The 20,021-nt window shown below is 35.8% G+C and overlaps 1 protein-coding gene across 1 annotated transcript; it reads left to right on the top strand.

Moving 5' to 3' along the window:
* Positions 1-2,447: 2,447 nt before the first annotated feature.
* PIP4K (phosphatidylinositol 5-phosphate 4-kinase) lies at positions 2,448-19,623 on the top strand. The gene is given in 9 exon segments (XM_019056202.2): positions 2,448-2,831; positions 2,833-2,916; positions 3,649-3,746; positions 4,721-4,831; positions 6,125-6,268; positions 9,034-9,303; positions 9,698-9,866; positions 10,849-11,140; positions 12,940-19,623. Coding segments are annotated over 9 exon segments (1,401 nt in total). The 5' UTR covers positions 2,448-2,786; the 3' UTR covers positions 13,128-19,623.
* Positions 19,624-20,021: the final 398 nt, after the last annotated feature.

Raw genomic sequence — 20,021 nt, 5'->3', positions numbered from 1 at the left:
CACAGTATAGTTACGACGTGAGCACAAGGATTGATGGTACGCGCACCGTTCTTACATGTGCAGTAACTTGCTTTAATGGCCTCGCTGGATTTTTTACTGGTGTCGATTAATATAAATATATGATATTCTTTTTTTGATTTATGCCTCGATAGGATCCGCGATCGAAGAAAAAGAGGCGAATTTACGGAAATATCATATTTTTGAAAATCTGGCAAAAAGTTATCCTTCGTCACTTGAAAGCAATATTTTCCATTAGCAAAATGGTCTGCAATATAACTTGCTGCAAGTCCAATTTGATAACTTCCCGAGAGGGTGTCAAGATCTTCGCTCCTCCACTGTTCTAATTGTTTAAAATGATCTGTCGTCAGGTTTTCAAAAACTACTTTTTTTCGGAGCCATTTCTCGTCCTCAACAATTTGTTGCACAATATTCGGCTCATTTAATTTTTGGAGCATTTGAATGGCAATTTTTGCGTCGTCACCATCACTTTGCAGGCGTTGAAAATATAAATTATGTATCGCGGACACTATGCGATAGTCGTCAAACAAATTGCCGGATCCAGGTATATTGCTTCTCATTTTATAGAGCGTTTTCAATATAATTTTAATAATACTTGTACAACATAATAGCGTATATTGTGTGCATTTATCTGTTCAAATGATCATTAAAGGTAGTCTTCCTCGGTTTGCGTCGCGTGGCATGACGGGAGGGGGGTGGGAGTGAACTATCGTACTCCGGAGCGCTGCCCCGCGGAAGCGGACCCCGCCGCGCCAACTTTGAAGAAGCATAACTCGGAGACAAATCGTTTCCCCAAGATGATCTTGGGCTCATTTTAACCGTCAGAGAGAGGGCTATAAGTTGAACAGTTTTTTGTTCATCTGCATGCGATCGTCGCTGCTCTAAACTACAGAAATCTGATTTTTGGACTCATGGAAAATTTTTGACAGGCCATAAATTGGTCAAAAATTGACCTAACTATTAAACATAATATACCAAAAGAAAGCTCTTTAAACGACCTTTCATTTAAAAAAAAGTTCAAATCGATATCTCAAACCGTTCAAAAGTTATAGCCAAAAAACCGTTTTTCATATAACCCCCCGCCCCCCCTCCCCAGGGGGGAATTTGGAAAAAATTCAACCATTTTTGGGTGTCCCTGACCATGCCCTTTGATACCTGAAAAGATGAGGAGATTTCATTCTGGGCCCAGTTTCAATGGTAGATTTGGACACATTGTGGGCTACTTACCACCAAAATCTGGTTTTTGATTGAACAGACCTCGTAAGCTCTTAAAAAATGAAATTGTGTACCTCAATCAGTTTTTTAGAAAGAATAGTACATGATTGTACTCTCAATGACTTCTCCAGAAGGACTGAGTGTATAATATAACAATGGCTGAACTAAGAAGCCACATTTTTCAATTGAGGTGTCTCAAACTTTAACTTTTTCTAAAGGCAATTACCTAGTCAACTTTATCTCTTGATTACCTACAACATTTTTTTCAAACAGGAAGAAAGACTCAAAGAAAGTTTCAATGTGAGTATTTCGTCGTGTAGTTCCTCAATGAAAAAAATAAGTATGTCAGAACTCTGCGTTTGTTGCGAACCAAGTTGTGTAATTCTGAGTTCAGCCACCAACATGAATGCCAAGATTTTAAAATGAAGGAAAAGCATTTCAAGCAGCAGTGAAACTGAATGCGCAGGTGCAGAAATTCATTGGTACACTTTACTAAGATCATGAGGTGTACCATAGGTACATTCTGTCTGAATACCTACCCTGCTGACCTCCCAGGAGGAATGGATGAGCATTACCTGAAGGTCTGAAACTAATGGTTCAATTGGTCTTTTTTATCTCCATGAGATTTGGTCCCTTCATGTATGTTTCAGAAGCCCAATTCTCACTATAAAACTTTTCATTCAACTCTTGAATGCAACTTGTAATGAAAAGTTGGATAGTGTGATACGGACGCGAGAAAATGACAATTTTTTGATTAACAATTGAACGGAAACTTGAATGTGACGTCACATTCAACTCTCCGTTCCGTCCATTAGCGGCGCCAATTGGATGGAAAGTTAACGGAGAGTAATTGAATCAAATTTTTTTGCGTTCAACTTTCCATCCAACTTTTCGTTTAGTTGAAAAGTTAGATAGTGTGAATTGGGCTTACAATTAATCATACTTGCAAAATGGGCAATGTGGTTTGCCCCAACAGGATGGATGTAATAATACCCTTTTTTCCCTAAGTGTGATATTTCCGTCAGTATTGAACCGAACAAATCTTTAGGCTAGGAATGACGAGCAAGGAAGCATAAATTCATGACCGCAAAAATTGCTTTAATTTCAGTCGTTGCAATGGAATGGTGCCTGGCTATACAAAATTCGTCCTTGAATTTAAAATTCGCGCCAAAATTTTATTCAACAGCCACATCAATGCTCAACGTTGAGCTGTTTTGAAGAATTTGGGACGGCGCCTGTGCTGTCGCTCAGTCGCTGTCACTTATCATTTATCTAGCCCGAGCCCGAATTAATTTCGATAACTTCGTCAAGTGCAGATATTCGTGTAATAAATCCATTAAGTATTCATTTGTAATTGTTATAATTTCTCGGTCGCGAACAACGTCTTGTCGTCAAGAAATGTTTAGCAGCTATTACGCAGCGGCTTTTTCCGTCCCAGTGATGATGCCCCAGTATCAGCATCTCAGGTCGTAGTTTTCAAACGATGATATTCGCCGAAAATAGTATTTAATTAAAATTTCATTTCCCTCTGTTTTCTCCCACTAATCGTCGCAATGAGTTCGGCTCCAAGTGGTTTCAGTAAGTTGAAGAAGAAGCACTTTCCGCGTCAAACATCAGAAGGTGAAGCTATTCCGTGCCAATGAACCCATTTTATCTGTTTTTATGTGGGGTGTAAATCATACAGTAAGTACTCCACACAAATTGTGTCTTAAATATTATATACTTCTTACATTCTCCTCTATACAGCAATCCGTGTCTCCATGAATCTCACTCCAAGCTCACTGACTCAAAAGGATATCTGTCCTTCTTTGTCGCGATTGAAGCTGTGATAAGTAGTCCCGATTATTTGACTCCGTCAGCTGAAAAGTATTCTGTGAAGAAAGAAGCCACAGTGTGCTTGAATGCGAGCCTTATTTGCAACCTTAATTTTCTGCGTACCCAATGTTTCATTGATGTGATGTGATGCAGCCTATTTGCCTCGACTCTACCCTCTCTGTGACAGCACTAGTTTTGTAGTGCTTATCACATTATTCATAGACATTTAAGAAAGCCTAACACTTTTACCCAATTCATAAAAATCTCCTTTATTTATTGAGTTGAGTCTAGCTAATAAGAACACGTAATGGTATTGTGTCAAGTTTCCCTTAAGAATGCACCTGAATTTCTCATACCTACCTTATTACAGAACCACGTCATATTTTGTATTCTCCTTCAGTATTTCAGCCTTTGTTTTAGAGCGGCTGAAATCCATGTCAACAGGAAGTCTGTCACATTAAGATGCTTGTGCCAGTTCTGATGCAGGTTTGCTTTTTCCTGTCACCCACTGTCAAGAATAGCTTTTTCTGTGGTTTATTGTTTTGTCTTAAATCTTGAATGATCTGTACACAAAGTATATTATCCTTTTGATTTTTCCAGATAAATGAACTAAGTCATGTGACAATACCAGTAATGTTGCTTCCCGATGATTTCAAATCATACTCCAAGCTAAAAGTTGACAACCATTTATTTAACAAGTAAGTTTTGTGTTCATTTTTGTTCTATCATTTTCTGAAATTTTACTTTCTAAGTCAATAGTTGGTAATAAGGGAGAAAAAAAGCACAAAGAAATGTGGCCCGAACTGTATGTAACAAGGTGGTAAAATAGTGTTGATTCCTCACCATTTTGCGGAGGAAACAAAGCCAAAAAGTTCACAAATTTCAATTAGAGTGAGCTCTAATAAGTACCAGTACAAGACTGAAGGGGAAGAGTGTCGATGTCGTCTTGGATTTTGCGAGATGCTAAGTTGGGCTCTCTGACCAGAGTGATCCACTGATTAAATCTAAAAAGATCCAAAACGTGATAGATCTCTTTGTGTGACCTCAACTTAATATTCCAATGCAAGCTGCCTCCCAAGCCTGAACGCTCTCTCCCCCCCCCCCCCCCCCCCCCCAGTATTGTACTGGTACTCATTAAAGCTCAAAATAATTGACTCTAATTGAAATTTGTGAACTTTTTTACTTTTTTTTCTCTGCCAAATAGTGTGGACCCATACTAATACAATAGTGCTGGCACTATTTTACCGCCTTGTTAGCAATAAGTCAGCATCTTCTTTTCAGCTGATCAGGCATTGGTTGCGAAAGTAAAGATAATCTGAAACTAATATCTTCTTTAGAAAAATAATCATGAAGCTAAAGCAATCCATGTCTTGAAGGCATTAAGCTAAAAAATAAAAAATAGGATAATTTGTTCCAAGAAAAGGGGGCAAAGAAATACTGCATTCTTCAAAAGGCAATTCAAGTTTAGCCCATGAATAACAGTCCAATAAATTCATCTCCTTCAAACCTAATGCTTTATCGTTGAAGCTATGGTATATTATGCATGCACTCAACTATTTTAAAATTTCAGATAACGCAGCTTTCTTTATCTTATTCTACTCTATAAACTTTTATAGGAGCCTTATTTTTTGTTCTCGACATCTTTCTATTTTTCCTATTCCTTTTTTTGCAGAGAAAACATGCCAAGCCATTTCAAAATCAAAGAATACTGTCCGCTCGTGTTCCGAAATTTACGAGAAAGATTTGGAATCGATGATTTAGATTATAAGGAATCTATGACAAGGTGAGTTTCATATCTTTCTGAATCTGTCTGGCCTCTTATTTTGTCGTCCATTCAAACTTCTGTCCTGTTTTTGTGTCACTGGTTAATGAAGCTTTTTGAAACAATTGATGGATTATTACATTAATTGCATTACTTTCAAAGAACAGATTATACTTTTCGCTCATGTGTAGCATAGGAAATTGGAACAAATTTGTTCAGATAAGGGCCAGGTATTCATTTTTGAAGGAGTTGCTTCCATGTGTAGATTAGAATATAAAGTGGAAGAGAACCTACAATATCTGAATTGCATTGCCTGAACTTCCAGTATCAATTGAAGGAACTGATGTCGGACAAGGCTACTACTCACTCCAATATCAACTACTCGTTTTTGATATTCTATAGTCTTGAAGTGCTCAATTGTTTTGGCACAGCATTAGAGGATAATATAGAGGTGAACCTTACAAAAATTCCCTTTTATGCAATCAGCAAAACCTCTCCCAAATTGGAGTTACCTATCTTTTTTTTTTTCTTACTTTTCTTTTTTCAAAAGTACTAAGTACTAATTTGTTTGCGAAACCTCAAGAACTTCCATCTGTAAATCGTGAAAAATACATTAGTCAATCTTGGTGTTGGTTTGTTTTTTTTTTTTTTGTTTTTTTTTTCCTCATGAATTCAAGCTTACAGTGTTTGTTTGGTTTGTTTTGAACTAAACCTTAATAAATGGTTCACTGTAGCGAGTAATTTATTACACCATGAATTTTTTGTGTATGCCTTTTCTGTTGTTTCAAATCTGAATCCCAATTCAGGTGGTCACTCCAAACAGTAACTTACAATGAGATAAAATCTCTCCGGACTCTCCATCATTTTCGTCAAGTTTAACATCATCGTTTAAGTTATAGCTGTACGTGTGCGCAAACTTGAAAAATTAGCTTGATGTGGAAGGGGCTAAATTTGCTTCTAAAAAACGTTTCATTATGCATTAAGACATTTATAAAAATGAGAGAATGTACTGTTCTGGCGCAGGAAAATTTAAATTTTTAGAAGAGATACTTTTTGCATCATCCATCAGCCTGAAAAGATAATTGAGCTCTTTATAGAAAAATAGCCTCTGAACCTGTCAGAGAGTAACATTTCCTATTGAGTCTTGCCTATTTTCTGCAGCTCAACTTAAGCATAGAGCTTAGGATTCATTGAATTTGAGTGATTTTTCCTGTGAGGTACACTTCTTCTGAAACTCGAAAAATTCCCACAGCATATACTTTAGATTGAGTCCCTTTTTTGCAGCCTTACAAAGAGTTTCATGTTTTTGCACAGATTTTCTGTATCTGAAAGCTATGTAACTAAGTACAGCAGTGGGCACAAACCAATCAGCCGTGCTCAAACTTTGCCGATTAGTATCAGTGGTGATTTGTGCAAAGAAAAGCGCAGCAAATATTATAAATCAGATCCCAAGCGGAGGTTAGTTTTGTGTGTGAATGGTGTGGTTTGATGTGCAGTCATCGGCATAAATATTGACCAAGACTATTTTAACAACCACCATCCACTAAATAATCCAGTGTTGCGTGTTTTTGCTAATATTTACAATCTGTATTTCTGTTTAGAATATTTTTTCCTAGTATTTTTGCAATGTAAGTAAAGAAATCACTATTTCCATCCAGGAGAGTAGAAAGAAAGTAAAAGAAAGGTATGAAACAAGAAAGCAAACTTGCTTCAACAAACCCTCTCTTAACTGGTAGCTTTTCAATCTTAAGTTGGTGAACATGAAATCTTTATCCTGAACATTTGTCCCAATTTACAGTTACTAGTCATTATATCTAACCTGTAAATTAACACAATAATTGTAATTTTCCACAAAGAAAGGGATCTATTCAGATATTGGTGCTTCCTTTGTGAGAAGTGTTCTCCTGACGTTCTGAGACCATAAATGTCAAGTTAAATTGGAAACATGACAGTCGAAAGTTATGAGACCATAGTTTCAAGACATTTTTCCAAAGTTTTAACTCGCCATTTACAGAACTTGACATTTTTGGATTTTAATGCAACAATATACACTCTTCTGGCACAAAAACAAACAATACTTGTAACTTTACATTTACTGTGTGCGGTTGCATGCACAAAATTATAGTGTCTATCTATAAGGACATTTTAATCTATAAAATAAGAGGAAAAATGTTTGACTGAGGACCTCAGAAGCATTCCTGACGAATAAGGAGTTTTTTCGGTATCCTCACTGAGAAAAGTTGTTAGGTATATATTTGTCTCCCAGATGACAATTTTATCTGAGTCCTCTCAAGTTCAAGGAACAAAGATACATATGTATAACTCACGACTCCCTCCTTGTGGAATATATTAAACCTTAATGAAGTTTTGATATCCAATACCGGTTGTTTTACACTTCTATTGGATTTTAAATAACATCTGAAACTCCAGAGTGTCGATCTATCCATGGTTATTGGTTAGTTACTTATGAATTTTGAGGTGGCAAGCCCTGAGCATGTAATTCTATTCTATCTCTGTCATGCTACTTTTTAACAGCTTTTTTTGTGTGTGAGAACTAATTCTCATTTTTTCCTCCGTACCAAGACCTATTCTTTTTTTTTACTACCCCCCCCCCCCTTTTCAGGGGGTTAGCCCCTTTTCATATTTGCAATCAATGACTATTTAGTTGCAAGGAGGACAAAGTATTTAAATTTCGTCTGATTTGTGAAAAATCAACCTAAAGCCTCAGAGAATAGCTACTAAGGAGAGATGGGGGCTCAGGCATAAGAAGAAGGTGAAAAAAAGAAAAAGGACAGAAGAAACGTATTTAAAAACTCAAATTAAAGCCAAAAATACGACAACTAACAAATTATTTTATCTTTTCATTTTTTTTTAAATAGAATCAGTTTTTACTAGAATAGCAGCTTCTTTTGTTAGGGTCATTAAATGTTAATTCAACAAGGCTTGTAACCACCCCGACACGGATTTCCATGATTTTTATTTTTTTTTACTTATAAGGACTTTATTAGTCAATATAAGAAAAAACCCAAATTTTCAGCCTAAGTTGTCTTTTGGTGGGAAATGAATGTACAAAAAAAAAAAAAATTGCATCAAAAATTGAATTCCTTTATTTTCTCTCAGCGATTTTTGCTAAAAAGTGTGATTAACCAAGGAAGAAGCTGCATACACAAGATTTTTATTTTTTAATCAGTTAGAGCATACTCTGAAGTTGATTTAAAAAAAAAAGTTGTCAGCATCTTGTTGGCTTCGGTTGCTACGCCCATTTTAAGAAAACTTGTTTTTAGCGTTAGAAATCAGGGTTAAACGGGCGTATCTTCTGCTTAGTTGGCCCTCCTGAGTGAGTTGGGTCCAATTGGGAATTTTCTCCTTGAAATACATACTAACATAAACTAGTGCGCCAAATTTCAGCCTAAAATCTTAAAAATTCCAACACTTATAAGGCTTTTTTTCAAACACGAGACATTTCCGAGTTTGGAGAGTGCATTTTTAGAAAAGGCCACAAAACTTCAAGAATGTTTTTCACAAGAAGTAGTGAAGATATGATGTGAAAATTTGGGTTTTTTCTTATATTGACCTGGACATTAAGTAAAAAGAAAATGATGGAAATGAATGTCGCGGAGGTTACAAGCTTTGTTGAATTGACATGGAATGACCCATTGGTTAACGGGTGAGAATCAGAGCTATATTTGCCTAGAAGGTGACAGAGCGAAAATGAGTCATTGTGTGACTTCATTATCTGGATATAACTCTTGACTCAGTCATCTTGTTATCTGTCTCTGTTTCGTATCTGTCGTTTGGAAACTCGAGAGGGATGACAAAGTTTTAAAGATGGCTACATCAAAGAAATTAGTAGCAACAATTGGCGTAAACTTAAGTTAGCATGTGGAGAGTCTACGCTTTTGTTCCTCAAATCTACCAGCTTTTTATTAAGCCTATGCGTCTGCTAACACTACCCAGATTTATTCTAATAAAAAGTTAGGATTATGATCTAATATTTACTGTTCGAACAAAGCTTTCAAAATTGTGATGGCTCTCACTTTCATGTAGTAACTCACAAAAATCACCAATGTCAACATGACACCTGAAATTATCATCAGCCCTCCCTAACTGCCCCTGTACATTCTCATTGTACTGTTCATTTGAAAGCCTTACTTTACATTTCAGGGATCATTCAGCGAAGTCTTCTACTTTATTCTTATATTTATTATTTATTTATTGAACAGATCTCAACCAGTTGCTGTAGATTCCCCAGGAAAATCCGGTGCAAAGTTTTATCAGTCCTACGATAAATTATTCATCATCAAAACACTAACTAGTGAAGAAGTGGAACGCATGCACTCATTTCTCAAGCAGTATCATCCATACATTGTCGAGCGGCATGGCAAAACACTGTTGCCGCAATATTTGGGAATGTACAGGCTCACTGTTGACGGAATGGAACACTATGTTGTTGCAATGCGTAATGTTTTTAGCAATCATTTAGCAACGCACAGGTGTGTATTTGCAGAATTTTCCATATTAACGTATTAAAAATTCGCTCACTAGTGGATTACTTCACTAGGTAACTGAAACATGTTGGTGGATAGTAGATAAATTGTGATTCTTCACCACAAGTTCAAGTAACTTTCCACAAGTGGCAGGAAAATTGAATCAAATAACTTGAAATGATGTATTATGAATTCACGTTTCTTTCATGTCTTGGTAGGTACGTTGCAACTGGCTAAAATATGTTTCCACCATTTGTTTCTGTTCAAGTCTGTATAAACCTGAAACCTGTCTTGTAATAATTTGTTTCTATCCAAACAAAAATTTTCATGAGAAAATGAGCTCCATTACTTAGGTGCATCCCTCTCATTTCTAAAATTACGTTTACCTCTTTCATTACAGAAAATTTGACCTGAAAGGATCAACTGTTGATAGAGAAGCCTCTGATCGAGAGAAGGAAAAAGACTTACCAACATTCAAAGATAATGATTTCGTCAAAGAAGGCACTAAAATTTACATAGGTGATGATGCAAAAGAAAAACTACTTGAAACATTAAATGCTGATGTGGGGGTAAGTAACTCTCTTGTATTTAAACTTGAACAATACATTGAACAAACTTGAACATAAGCCTCCTCATGCAAAGAAGGCATATGAAGTTTCTGATAAACTCTTGTCATTTTCTAGTACAAAGATGCTCTGATAATAATGTATTTGATATTTCTAAAGCTGATGTCAAAATGATAAGTTGGCAGTTGTTTACTTTCGGAGATCATTATTAATCGATTTTGTATCTATGCATTGTAGCATCATTGCCCTCGGTCAATTCTTGGTCATGACACACAATGGAGCAGGTTAATGGTAGGAGTCGGACTAAAAGCTTTGTCCACAATCTGCAAAGCTTGCATCTGAAATTATGCACCACAACACATCTTCGCCTTCCAAAATTCCTTGTAGAATATGATGGACGTATCAAAAACTTGTCATATTTCTCATACTCAAAAAAAGGTGTTTTCTGTAATGATAAATTCAAATTTTTTACTAGTAGAAAACTAGTCTTTTTGAGTCAAATTGATCATGCCATTTCAATGTGCGTTCAAATAATATTTTCAGTGAGCTGAGTTTTCCTTGAAAATTTCATTTGTATCGCATATCAAAAGAAGAAGGAAATTTTTGTGGAAATAAATTCCAGTTTTTTGCTTGACATATTACTTACTTTCCAAAGGCCTGTGTCGATTTTTAATTTCTTGCAAACTTTTAGTTTTAATTTACTGATTTCAGTGGAAACTATGAATACTGATTTCTTTCTCACAACTTGATTTTGGACTTAAAAAACTTGTTCAACATTCTTTGGAAAATTCGGAATTGTTCCATTGTATTGTGCATATTTGGTACCTATCAGTGATTTGTTTGTTTTCGCAGTGTTAAGTCCCCACTCGTACGTCGGTTTAGAGCTTTGCTCTAGCATTATTGAATAATTTTCAACAGGGAAAAAGGAAATCACTGAACTAATGATTCAAGAATGTAATCTAATATTTTGCATCTTTATCCGCAGTTCCTGACAAACCTTCACTTGATGGACTACTCGCTCCTCTTAGGTATTCACGACTGTGCTCGTGCTGAGGCAGAACGAAATGAGGTGGACGAAGGTATGGCCGGTGGACCGTCAGACGCCGAGGAAGATGAGGATAGCGAAGGTGGCATCGGGACTGGAGCAGGAGACCGATACCCATGGGGCTCAACTCCCCCCGACAGCCCCCATGGTCTTTTCCGTGATACATCATTGCAGTACGACGCAACCACGATTATACCTGAACTGGACATATACGCAATTCCTTCCTCTGAAAGTAAGTTAATTACACTAACTTCTGAACCCTTATGCTGTGGTACTTGAACCGAATTTGCAATGTATTTTCTAATTGGACCGTGTTTAACAGAAAGGAACCAAGCCACAGCAGCTATTGCCAAATTTAACTGGGCAATTTAATTTTTTACGAGGGAACATTCGTGCGGATTCCTTTGAAAATTTTGAGGAATTTTCTTCTCACTATTCAGATAATTCACTGAAATTCGCACAAAAATCCTCGCAACCGTTTTCATGTACAAAATTAAATCGCCCAAATAAATTTGGCAATAGCTGATGTGGCTTGGTTCCTTTCTGTTTAACGCGATCCAACTGTAAGACTTGCTGCTAATGGGTCAGTTGCGCTGGTCACAGAATCATGTTTTGATGCTTGATTCTGGTAAATTAGCTAAAAATAATAAGAAAGGTCCAAACAGCAACTTTCTAGGTTCAATATTAACTGAAATATCGCCCCTTGAAAAGTTGGGTTTTTGACGTCATGCTCTGCGGTAGTGACACCCTTGGTTTCTTCCACTTTGCTTTCATCAGTCAGAAAAACGCTTATTTCTACTGGTTACTCAACGTGAAACTCGGATAAAAGCAAAGTGTTAAAAACCAAGGGTGTCACTACCACAGTAGATGACGTCACAAACCGAATTTTTCAAAGGGCAATAACTCGGTTAATATTCAACATAGAAAGTTGCTGTTTGGACAGATGGTAACATTTTTAGCTGAACTACAAGAATCAAGCATCAAAACATAATTCTGTTACCAGCGCTTAAAATTAAGATTCTAGTTATAACATTCAGAGAAATGTATTTTGAATATTTTGACGCAAAAAATGTCCAAAAATGTTTGGCTGAACGGATATTTTGACAGGTCAAAATTAGTGATAAAAAAAGAACCACAGAAAAAACTTTTTACGATATCAATCCACCATCTTTAGGTTCTATAATTTGTTGTTCCCCAGACCAAGAAACAACTGTATTCCACTGCTACAACATTTGCCAACTAGAAAACTGTTGGCCAATTCAAACTGAAAATCCCACTTACCTCTCTTCCAATTGCATGTAAAAATTAGGAAAATTGCGGATGGAAGTTCTACAGTCAATATCTCGCCAATTAAGTGTTTTAAGTCAATTTGGCAACCCTAGAATCTCGTCACGATTTTTTGTCAGATTAGAATACTGTTTCATGCTGTCCATACAAATTCTATCTAAGCCGCTCTCACCTTATTTTTTGTAGCATTGGAGAATGCTCGCAGCAGAAGTTTTTTTCAAAAGTGTGCAACTTCCTCTTTGCTCTAAGAAGTATTAAATGTATTTACACTCGCACAGTTCACGTACCTAGTCGTTTTTCATTGAAATCAACGATTTTTCGCCAGAAAATATTAAAATTTTTGCTATTCTCGGCATTTTTATGTAATGATGAAGATACTCAATTTTTACAACACTGTAATTGCATTGGTTCCCTTCTGCTTTGTGCAATCTGTTTCTACTAATCCATAGCCCCTTATTTTTTCCAAAGTCAGCAAGTCTATTGATATGATTGGAGAAGCCTCCATTAGATGCACAAAAGAACACCAGTTAATCATCTCTATTCCATATTTCTCAACTCACATGAGAAAGTTCTTAAGATATCGACAATTTTACCTATTAATTAAATGATCAACTGTTCTATAACCAAAATGTGAGTCCGATAGATCATCCTTATTCTTCAAACTGAACCTTTGCCTTTACATAATGTTTTTGTTTGGTATTATTACACACTCAATTGATTGAAACATTTCTTCTTCTTTTTTAGATGCTCCAGTGAAGGAGATATACTTCATTGCACTGATTGATGTTCTTACCCACTACGGAGTGAAAAAGCAAGCTGCAAAAGCAGCCAAAACAGTCAAGTATGGAGCTAATGTTGATGGTATTTCGACGTGTGACCCTGAGCAGTACGGTAAACGGTTTATTGAATTCCTAACCAAAGCTATGGAATAAGCTGCAAGGAGGCCATTGACTTTTGCCCAGCAGTGTTTAAAAAGGATGTTTTTTTTTTTTTTTGTTAATATTACTGAATCAAATTATCGGTTTCTTGTTGTGTGTATTCTGTCTCGTCATTTTTAACAGGTTGTCTTCAATTTTAATGTGTAGGAGGGCGAAAATTTGAAATAGAGGACATTCTTGTTCCTGGTCTTTTATTCGCACATAAATATGTTTTACTCCTATTTTTGGCCTAAATATGAAGAAAACATTTGTTTCTAAAAACGTACGTTAAAAAATTGCCTAATATTCATGGTTTTTTGTAATTTTTTACCGTTTGAATGGTCTCAAACTCACGACCGTCCCGCATCCTGACACTATGGCTCCTAGCTTGCACTGTTACAACTCGAAGAGTAAAACTGATTCGAGGACTTAAACATAATCTAAAAACGTTTCTCCATCGTAAAAAAATAAATAGAAGACAAATAATCTGCAGTATAATTCATTCACAAGTGGATGAGAGTGCTCGAAAAAGTTTACTCATGATCGTCACAGCTAGACTCTAGAGATAAATGCTCCTACCAAAAAGCGTGTAAGTAGAGCAACCGGAATCCAGTTGGCGTCGGTGATGCCCAGGGATGCCCTGAAGTGGGATGAAGTATTTATCTTTACTAGATTTAAGTTTCTAGTGAATCGCGGTGATTTGGCGACATCAGTTGGCAAGTAATAATTCTGATCACTTGGGAGCTCACGAGCGTCACGCTCGTTATTTTTATATTGAAATCGTGTATGCCACTTGTTAAAGGGTATGAACCAAGCTAAATATCTGGTGCTCATTTGTTTGTTTCCGAGGTAGGCGGCACGTGCTGCGGTTTTGTTGCGAAACTCACGACCGTCACAAGTAGCTGTTCAAATAGGGAAAACGGTGTAAAAAAAAAACCTTTCCGAAAAAATTGGGGACCACATACGGTTTTAAATCCTAGAAATCACCCAGAATTAGGAAAACACAACTTTCAGAGGAAATGATGAACATGATTTTTTCGACTTTTTTACCCTGAAATGTCTCCTATTTTAAATTTTTGCCCAGGAATGAATGCAGTGCTGTTCTCACCAAAGAAAAAACGCAAAGTGTTAAAGAAATAAAAGCAATTGATAAAATTTTGAGCTAATTTTAAAAAAATACACACTTAAGATTGAAAATACAGCTCTTTCATCTACAGCACAAAAATTCATACATAAATGTATATAGAAGTCATGATGAGAGGAGTCAAAAGCCGCCCATTAAGTTCTTCCTCATACATACTCGCACCATGAAATAGCTCCTCTTCTGTGTGGAAGCTGAATTCTGTTACTCTCGACAACACCGCTGCACCATCTTCCTACCATTCTGCAATGACTATCGTATAAACTGCAGTACGTCACTGTGGAATTCCAATTGCTCAAAATTGTGGGCAACCTGTTGACATTCTTTTTCTCAATCAATGATTGAGTATAAACGTCAAAGACTGAGCTATCCTTAAACATTAAATAGAACTGACTTACAGTCAACGTGATAAATGAGTCTATTAAATGATCAAAATAGCTTTGAGAGAAGACTGCATTCAGTAGGACCTTACTATTTCTCTTATTCTCTCCTTGAACGGAATGAAACTTACTTTATTCATGCTCGAAAATTTCCTGTCTCTAATCTTTCCCCTCTCTCAAGTATGTCTTGCACAGACTCCGAATCCTCCATCTTTACTGTAATATTTTTCTCTGTCTCTATGGATTTGGTTCTTTAGAGATTTCCTCAGAGTGGAAAATATCAGTGGCTTAGCTTAGGGACGGTATTTCTGCGTTTTTGTAAATTTGTTTGTCATCCATTGTGTTTCCTTTGTGAAGACGACAATTGTGATGTATAGTTCCTGAGCTCACAATCAGCCTCTATTATGTTTCATTAGTTCAACCATTTTGTTTTGTTCACTTTCAGTGATAGAAAAGTGATTGAAGCCACAACATAGTTTTGGAACACTGCAGATTTTCTGTAATAAATTTATTTTGTTTAAAGTTAAGATTGCTGCTGCCTCACACTCAAAATATTATGCACTGAGAGAGGGGTGACAGTGGGTTTTAAACACTTTTAAGGCGGTCAACATACCTCCCGCGATTTTATTGCGGAAATGTCAATTAGAAGGCCTACTGATTAAGGAGCAACAAACCACAAAATCTGTAGTTAGGGGGTTTTTGAGAAAATGCGATTTTTGGCTTTTTGGCGGATATTTTTGGTCAAGACACTGAAAAAGTCAAGTTAGGCTGTTTTTGTGGCTTGTAAATGCATATCCTATACACTTTTAGTCAATCAAGTGTCAGTAGATAGCCATGCGTGCACATTGCCCGAAAGTCTTACCCATAAATCCACGATTTTCGGGTTTTTTGGTGTTTTTCAGCAATTTGACCCAGAATGTCCTAAAAAACCCGAAAATCGTGAATTTAAGGATAAAGCTTTTGGGCAATATGCATGTATAGCTACCTACTGACACTTGATTGACTGAAAGTGTTTAGGATATGCATTTACGAGCCACAAAAACAACCTAACTTGACTTTTTCAGCGCCTTGACCAAAAATACCAGCCAAAAAGCCAAAAATCGAAACTTCTCCAAAAGGTCTAACCACAGATTTTGCGGTTGGTTGTTCCTCAATCAGTAGACCTTCCAGTTGACATTTTGGCAAAAAAATCGCGGGTTGTATGTTGACCGTAGTAAAAGTGTTTAAAGGCCAATGTGGGGTACGATTTAAAAACGCAGAGTTTTTAGGATAGTGAAATGCTTTTCTCTTTTAATGCGAATCAGCCCATGAATTAAATTGTATGATCCTGTATTATCATTATACTTATTAATTGATATCATGTATTGTTCTCTCTGTAATCTTTTCTTTATTTTACTACTGAATTCAGTCAAACTGTTCCTGGCCTCAATATGAGCCTCTGTTTATGCATCTCTTTGCTGTCTTCTTTTTGGCAGAACATTTTGTTAAATCGTGTGCACATATGTCCGTCAGTTCCCTTCCTTTTTTTCTTTGAGCCCCAATTTTTTTGTCAAGCTCGGAAGTTAAAATATTCTATTATAAATACTATCAGGTAAAAGGCTTCAACTATCGTGACGTTTCTCTCATGTATGCACTGCTGTATTATTCGTCGATTCTTTTGATTAAATCCTAGAAATTAATGTCAAAAGAATTCAACAAAAGCAAGGATTCTTAACATCTGCGCCAGGATGTCAAGTAATGTGTGAAGTGTGTTATCCATTTACTTTTGATCAATGTACCAGAAAAAAATGTAAATTCTAAATTTGGACAAGAAGTTTCAGGTCTGTTAGCTGGGCAGAGCAGTTAAAATTATTAACTGCCAGCTTATTTAATGAACATTTTCTCGTTGTCCTTGGATTTTCTTTTATCTTTCAATTGATCAGCGGTACAAATCTTGTTTTTTTTTTCTTTCAAAAATTATGTTTTCTATTTTTCTTCAAAGAAATTGATGAATCAGTCATAATCTGCATCAAAATACTTTTTCTTCCAAGAGTTTTGTGCCAGTAAAAATTTTCCTTTATCTTCGTTGAGAAAATTTCGAGTTGTTGTAAACATCTTATGTTTGAGCGTTGTCAATCATACCTTCACCAATTAACAATTTTCAACCAATACCCTGCCAATCATAACCAGTCTCTCCACAATCTCAGCGTAGAAATTAAACAATCATAGATTTTTGCTAATTTCTCAATAATTGAAATAATTGCTGAAACCATACTTGAAAATGTAGCATCAGTTTGAAAAATAGGCAATATTGTCTAGACGATTTTTTTAAAATAGCCTCCAATCATTCTTCAGAAAATTAAAAATGAAGTTTGACGGTCCTATGTATTACCTCTCCTAAGTCTTGAAATTAAAATTAGGGAAAGCTAAAAAGTTATTGATTTTAAGTGTGAAAGCCTATGTTTTCAAAATTAATAAAATCACCACGCAAGTGATAGATTATAACTCCTCCTGACTGCTCTTTCTGGTGAGAAAATTCTATATAATTATCACTCCTTAATTGGAAGCATTAGGCCTCTATTTTTACTTCGTGTTTTTAAAAGTCATCATTTTTGTTGTGTACCTTAAAGTCATATTTTTCCCCATCCTCTCTGTGTTGAGCAGCTACTTTGTCCATTTCAGTTGTTCTTTTAGACTCAAAGTACCTACTATTAAACACGTTTATGTATCTAGCATTGTTGTTAGATCTATGTTGTAGCCCTTATATTTATCTTCACATATAACCTCTGCTTCATTATCTACTTTAAGTAAAGCGGAAGTATATCTGATCCTTTTTTATGGTACTCTTTCTTTTAATGGAAATTTTTTTGATTTTTTTTCAATACACAATAGTTAAAAATGACTCTGTTCAAAATGTTCCTGTAAAAGACACGGATGGATAAATATTGTCATTGCTCTTAGTCTTTGATTATTTTGTTTAAAGCCTCCATGCATGCAGTGGCATGACTCAGAATCTTTGCTCCCACCGTTTGTCCAAGGCTCTGCGCAATTTTTCTTTTTGGTCTTCAATTTTCGTGCCCCATGCAACAAGAGTTGCGCCACTGCACGCTTGGCTGCTAGTTCACTATTCAAAGCAATTTTTTGTCAATTGATATGTTGAATTCTGTTGTAACATTCGCTTACAAAATGCAATGTCAGAAAATGATCCAAGATCTCTGAGATATGATGAGGATAAATAATTGTAAAAAAATCTTTTAAAGTATTAATAATTGATTTTAGTTCGGTGAGCTAAATCATAGTACCATTGTATGAGCCAATGAGTGTAATGCACAGGTGAAAATCGCTACAAAAAATTTAGTTTTGTCCACCAACAAAATTTTAAAACCAGTTTGTCTATCTTGGTTGATTGAAAAGTCTCACAAGTTCGGCTGTCCATCGGATGAAGATTTTTCATTTTTTCTTATTCTTAATTAATTCCTCATTGGGCTTTTCTTTCGTCTCAAAAGGTGTACCTAGTTTATTCACACTTGCCTCTGAAACCTCCGCGTCTCGATATTTCTTAAGTTAAGGGCTTTTCATCCGGAGGCACAACATACTAGGCTTGGTCAGCAAGCTCTGGCAATCGATTGCCACAATACCCAATATCAGCAACTGACTCTGACCTTTTCAGAATGATATGCTGCAACTTATGGATCTAAAGCCAGGTTCTTGAAGTCCCTTATCTTGTTTTTTATAAATTTTGTTTCATTTTCTCCAAAGAATGCTGAAGTAAAGTTTGTCCAAGCAACTTGTTGCTGCAATTAATTCCATGAAAACGTTCAGTAGTTCGCAAATAAAATTCAAAAAGTTAAAGTCTTTACTTAGAAATCGTTAATGTCGAGTTTACTAGATTTTATCAAGTATCAACTTTATAAAATAACACAAGTGGAAACTAGGGTTTCTTGGGTCAAGACACGTGCCAAAGTAAAGCTTTTGAAAGGGTCTGATGGAACCTATTATGTAGTTAGATCTTGAAAAGATCAGGCAAACCAAGGTCAAAATTATGTCAATTTCGTCCATTGATTACATGATCATTTTCTGATTAAAAAATCTCCAAGTAAAATACATTTTTAACTCTATCATGTATCCTCATGTATTTAGTACATAAGTTTTATATTTAATAGCCAAGCAAGATCAAAGTCCAGACTCACGCCTCAGTCCCATTGAAGTCAAAAAATTGGAAAATATTTTAGTTCGTCTCATTGTTTTTGCTTAGCTTTATTCAGTTATACCCTTTTTTTAAAGCGGGATGAATTCCACATCAAAAGGATAAGTTTTTTGATTGTGGATAATTCTGGTGTCAAACAAAATTTATGAGAAGTAATTGGACTTATGTTCTCTCATTTTTGCTAGTTGGCCCCTGTAGTTTTCTGTACGGTACTCTTTCATTGGACATAAAATCAAACCTCCATCAAGGTCTTTCCTTGTTAGTTCTACAGAAAGTACCAATTCATGAGAGCTCTTTTATACCTACTCAATATTTTTTTTCAATGGAAGATGATTCCCTATTTTGCGGAATCCCTTAGCAGAAACCGGTTCGTATCGTCGTAGTCTTTTTAAAGGATTCCTGTCCTGTAACTCAACTTTGAGCTCTATATTTTGTAATTTTTCTTTGCATCTTAACACTAGCATGATTTTTGGTTAATCAGGCGTTCGGAGATAAAATCAGTGCTTATCGAATGAAATCCTCAAAAACTGACCATAACATGCCCGAGATTTTGTTGAAGCTTAAATTTAAGATCGTTACCGACGAGTTTTTGTAACTACTTTTTTGTTGGTTTTCAAAATTGTGATTATGTTTAAAACATTTAGTCATTAATCTATTTTCTTCTCAATTTGTCCTCTTTTCTTTTTTTTTTTTTTGTTCTTTTTCTCCTCTATTTCTCCCCCTCCTTAAAATTTCATCCACTTTTGATGTTATGATCTGTTTAAGTGTGGGAGAATAAAATCTTTGATATTGATTCTGCTGAAATGTTGCATCATCTTTTTGAATCTTAAACCCACTTTCCATTGCATTGGGTGTGATCGCTTTTGGGAAACAGAATCTATGTGCTAAAAAATTCGAAAGTAACCACTACATAAGAGTTGGGCTGCGTTTAACAGAAACACATCGTCCCACATCTCAGGGAAAATTGAGTTAGAAGTAGTTTCGAATTTAACTAGTTGTAAATTTTCTTTTGTCAAAAATTAAAAGTCGAGGAAAATATTTTGAACGTGACAGAGGTCGTTACACTTTGTTCTTGACATTGAGTCTGCAGAAGTAAAACTTCAAACCTCTTCCCCTCGGTTCAAACTTAATATGCTTTAGGGCATTTGTATTAATGGAACTCTCCGCTCTTCCTGAATAAAAGAATGGACTGAACAACTGTT

The sequence above is a fragment of the Bemisia tabaci genome, chromosome 4 (genome assembly GCF_918797505.1).
Source record: "Bemisia tabaci chromosome 4, PGI_BMITA_v3".
Taxonomy (NCBI): domain Eukaryota; kingdom Metazoa; phylum Arthropoda; class Insecta; order Hemiptera; family Aleyrodidae; genus Bemisia; species Bemisia tabaci.
Note: the sequence above shows the minus strand (reverse complement) of the source record. Positions and strands in the feature narration are given on the sequence as shown.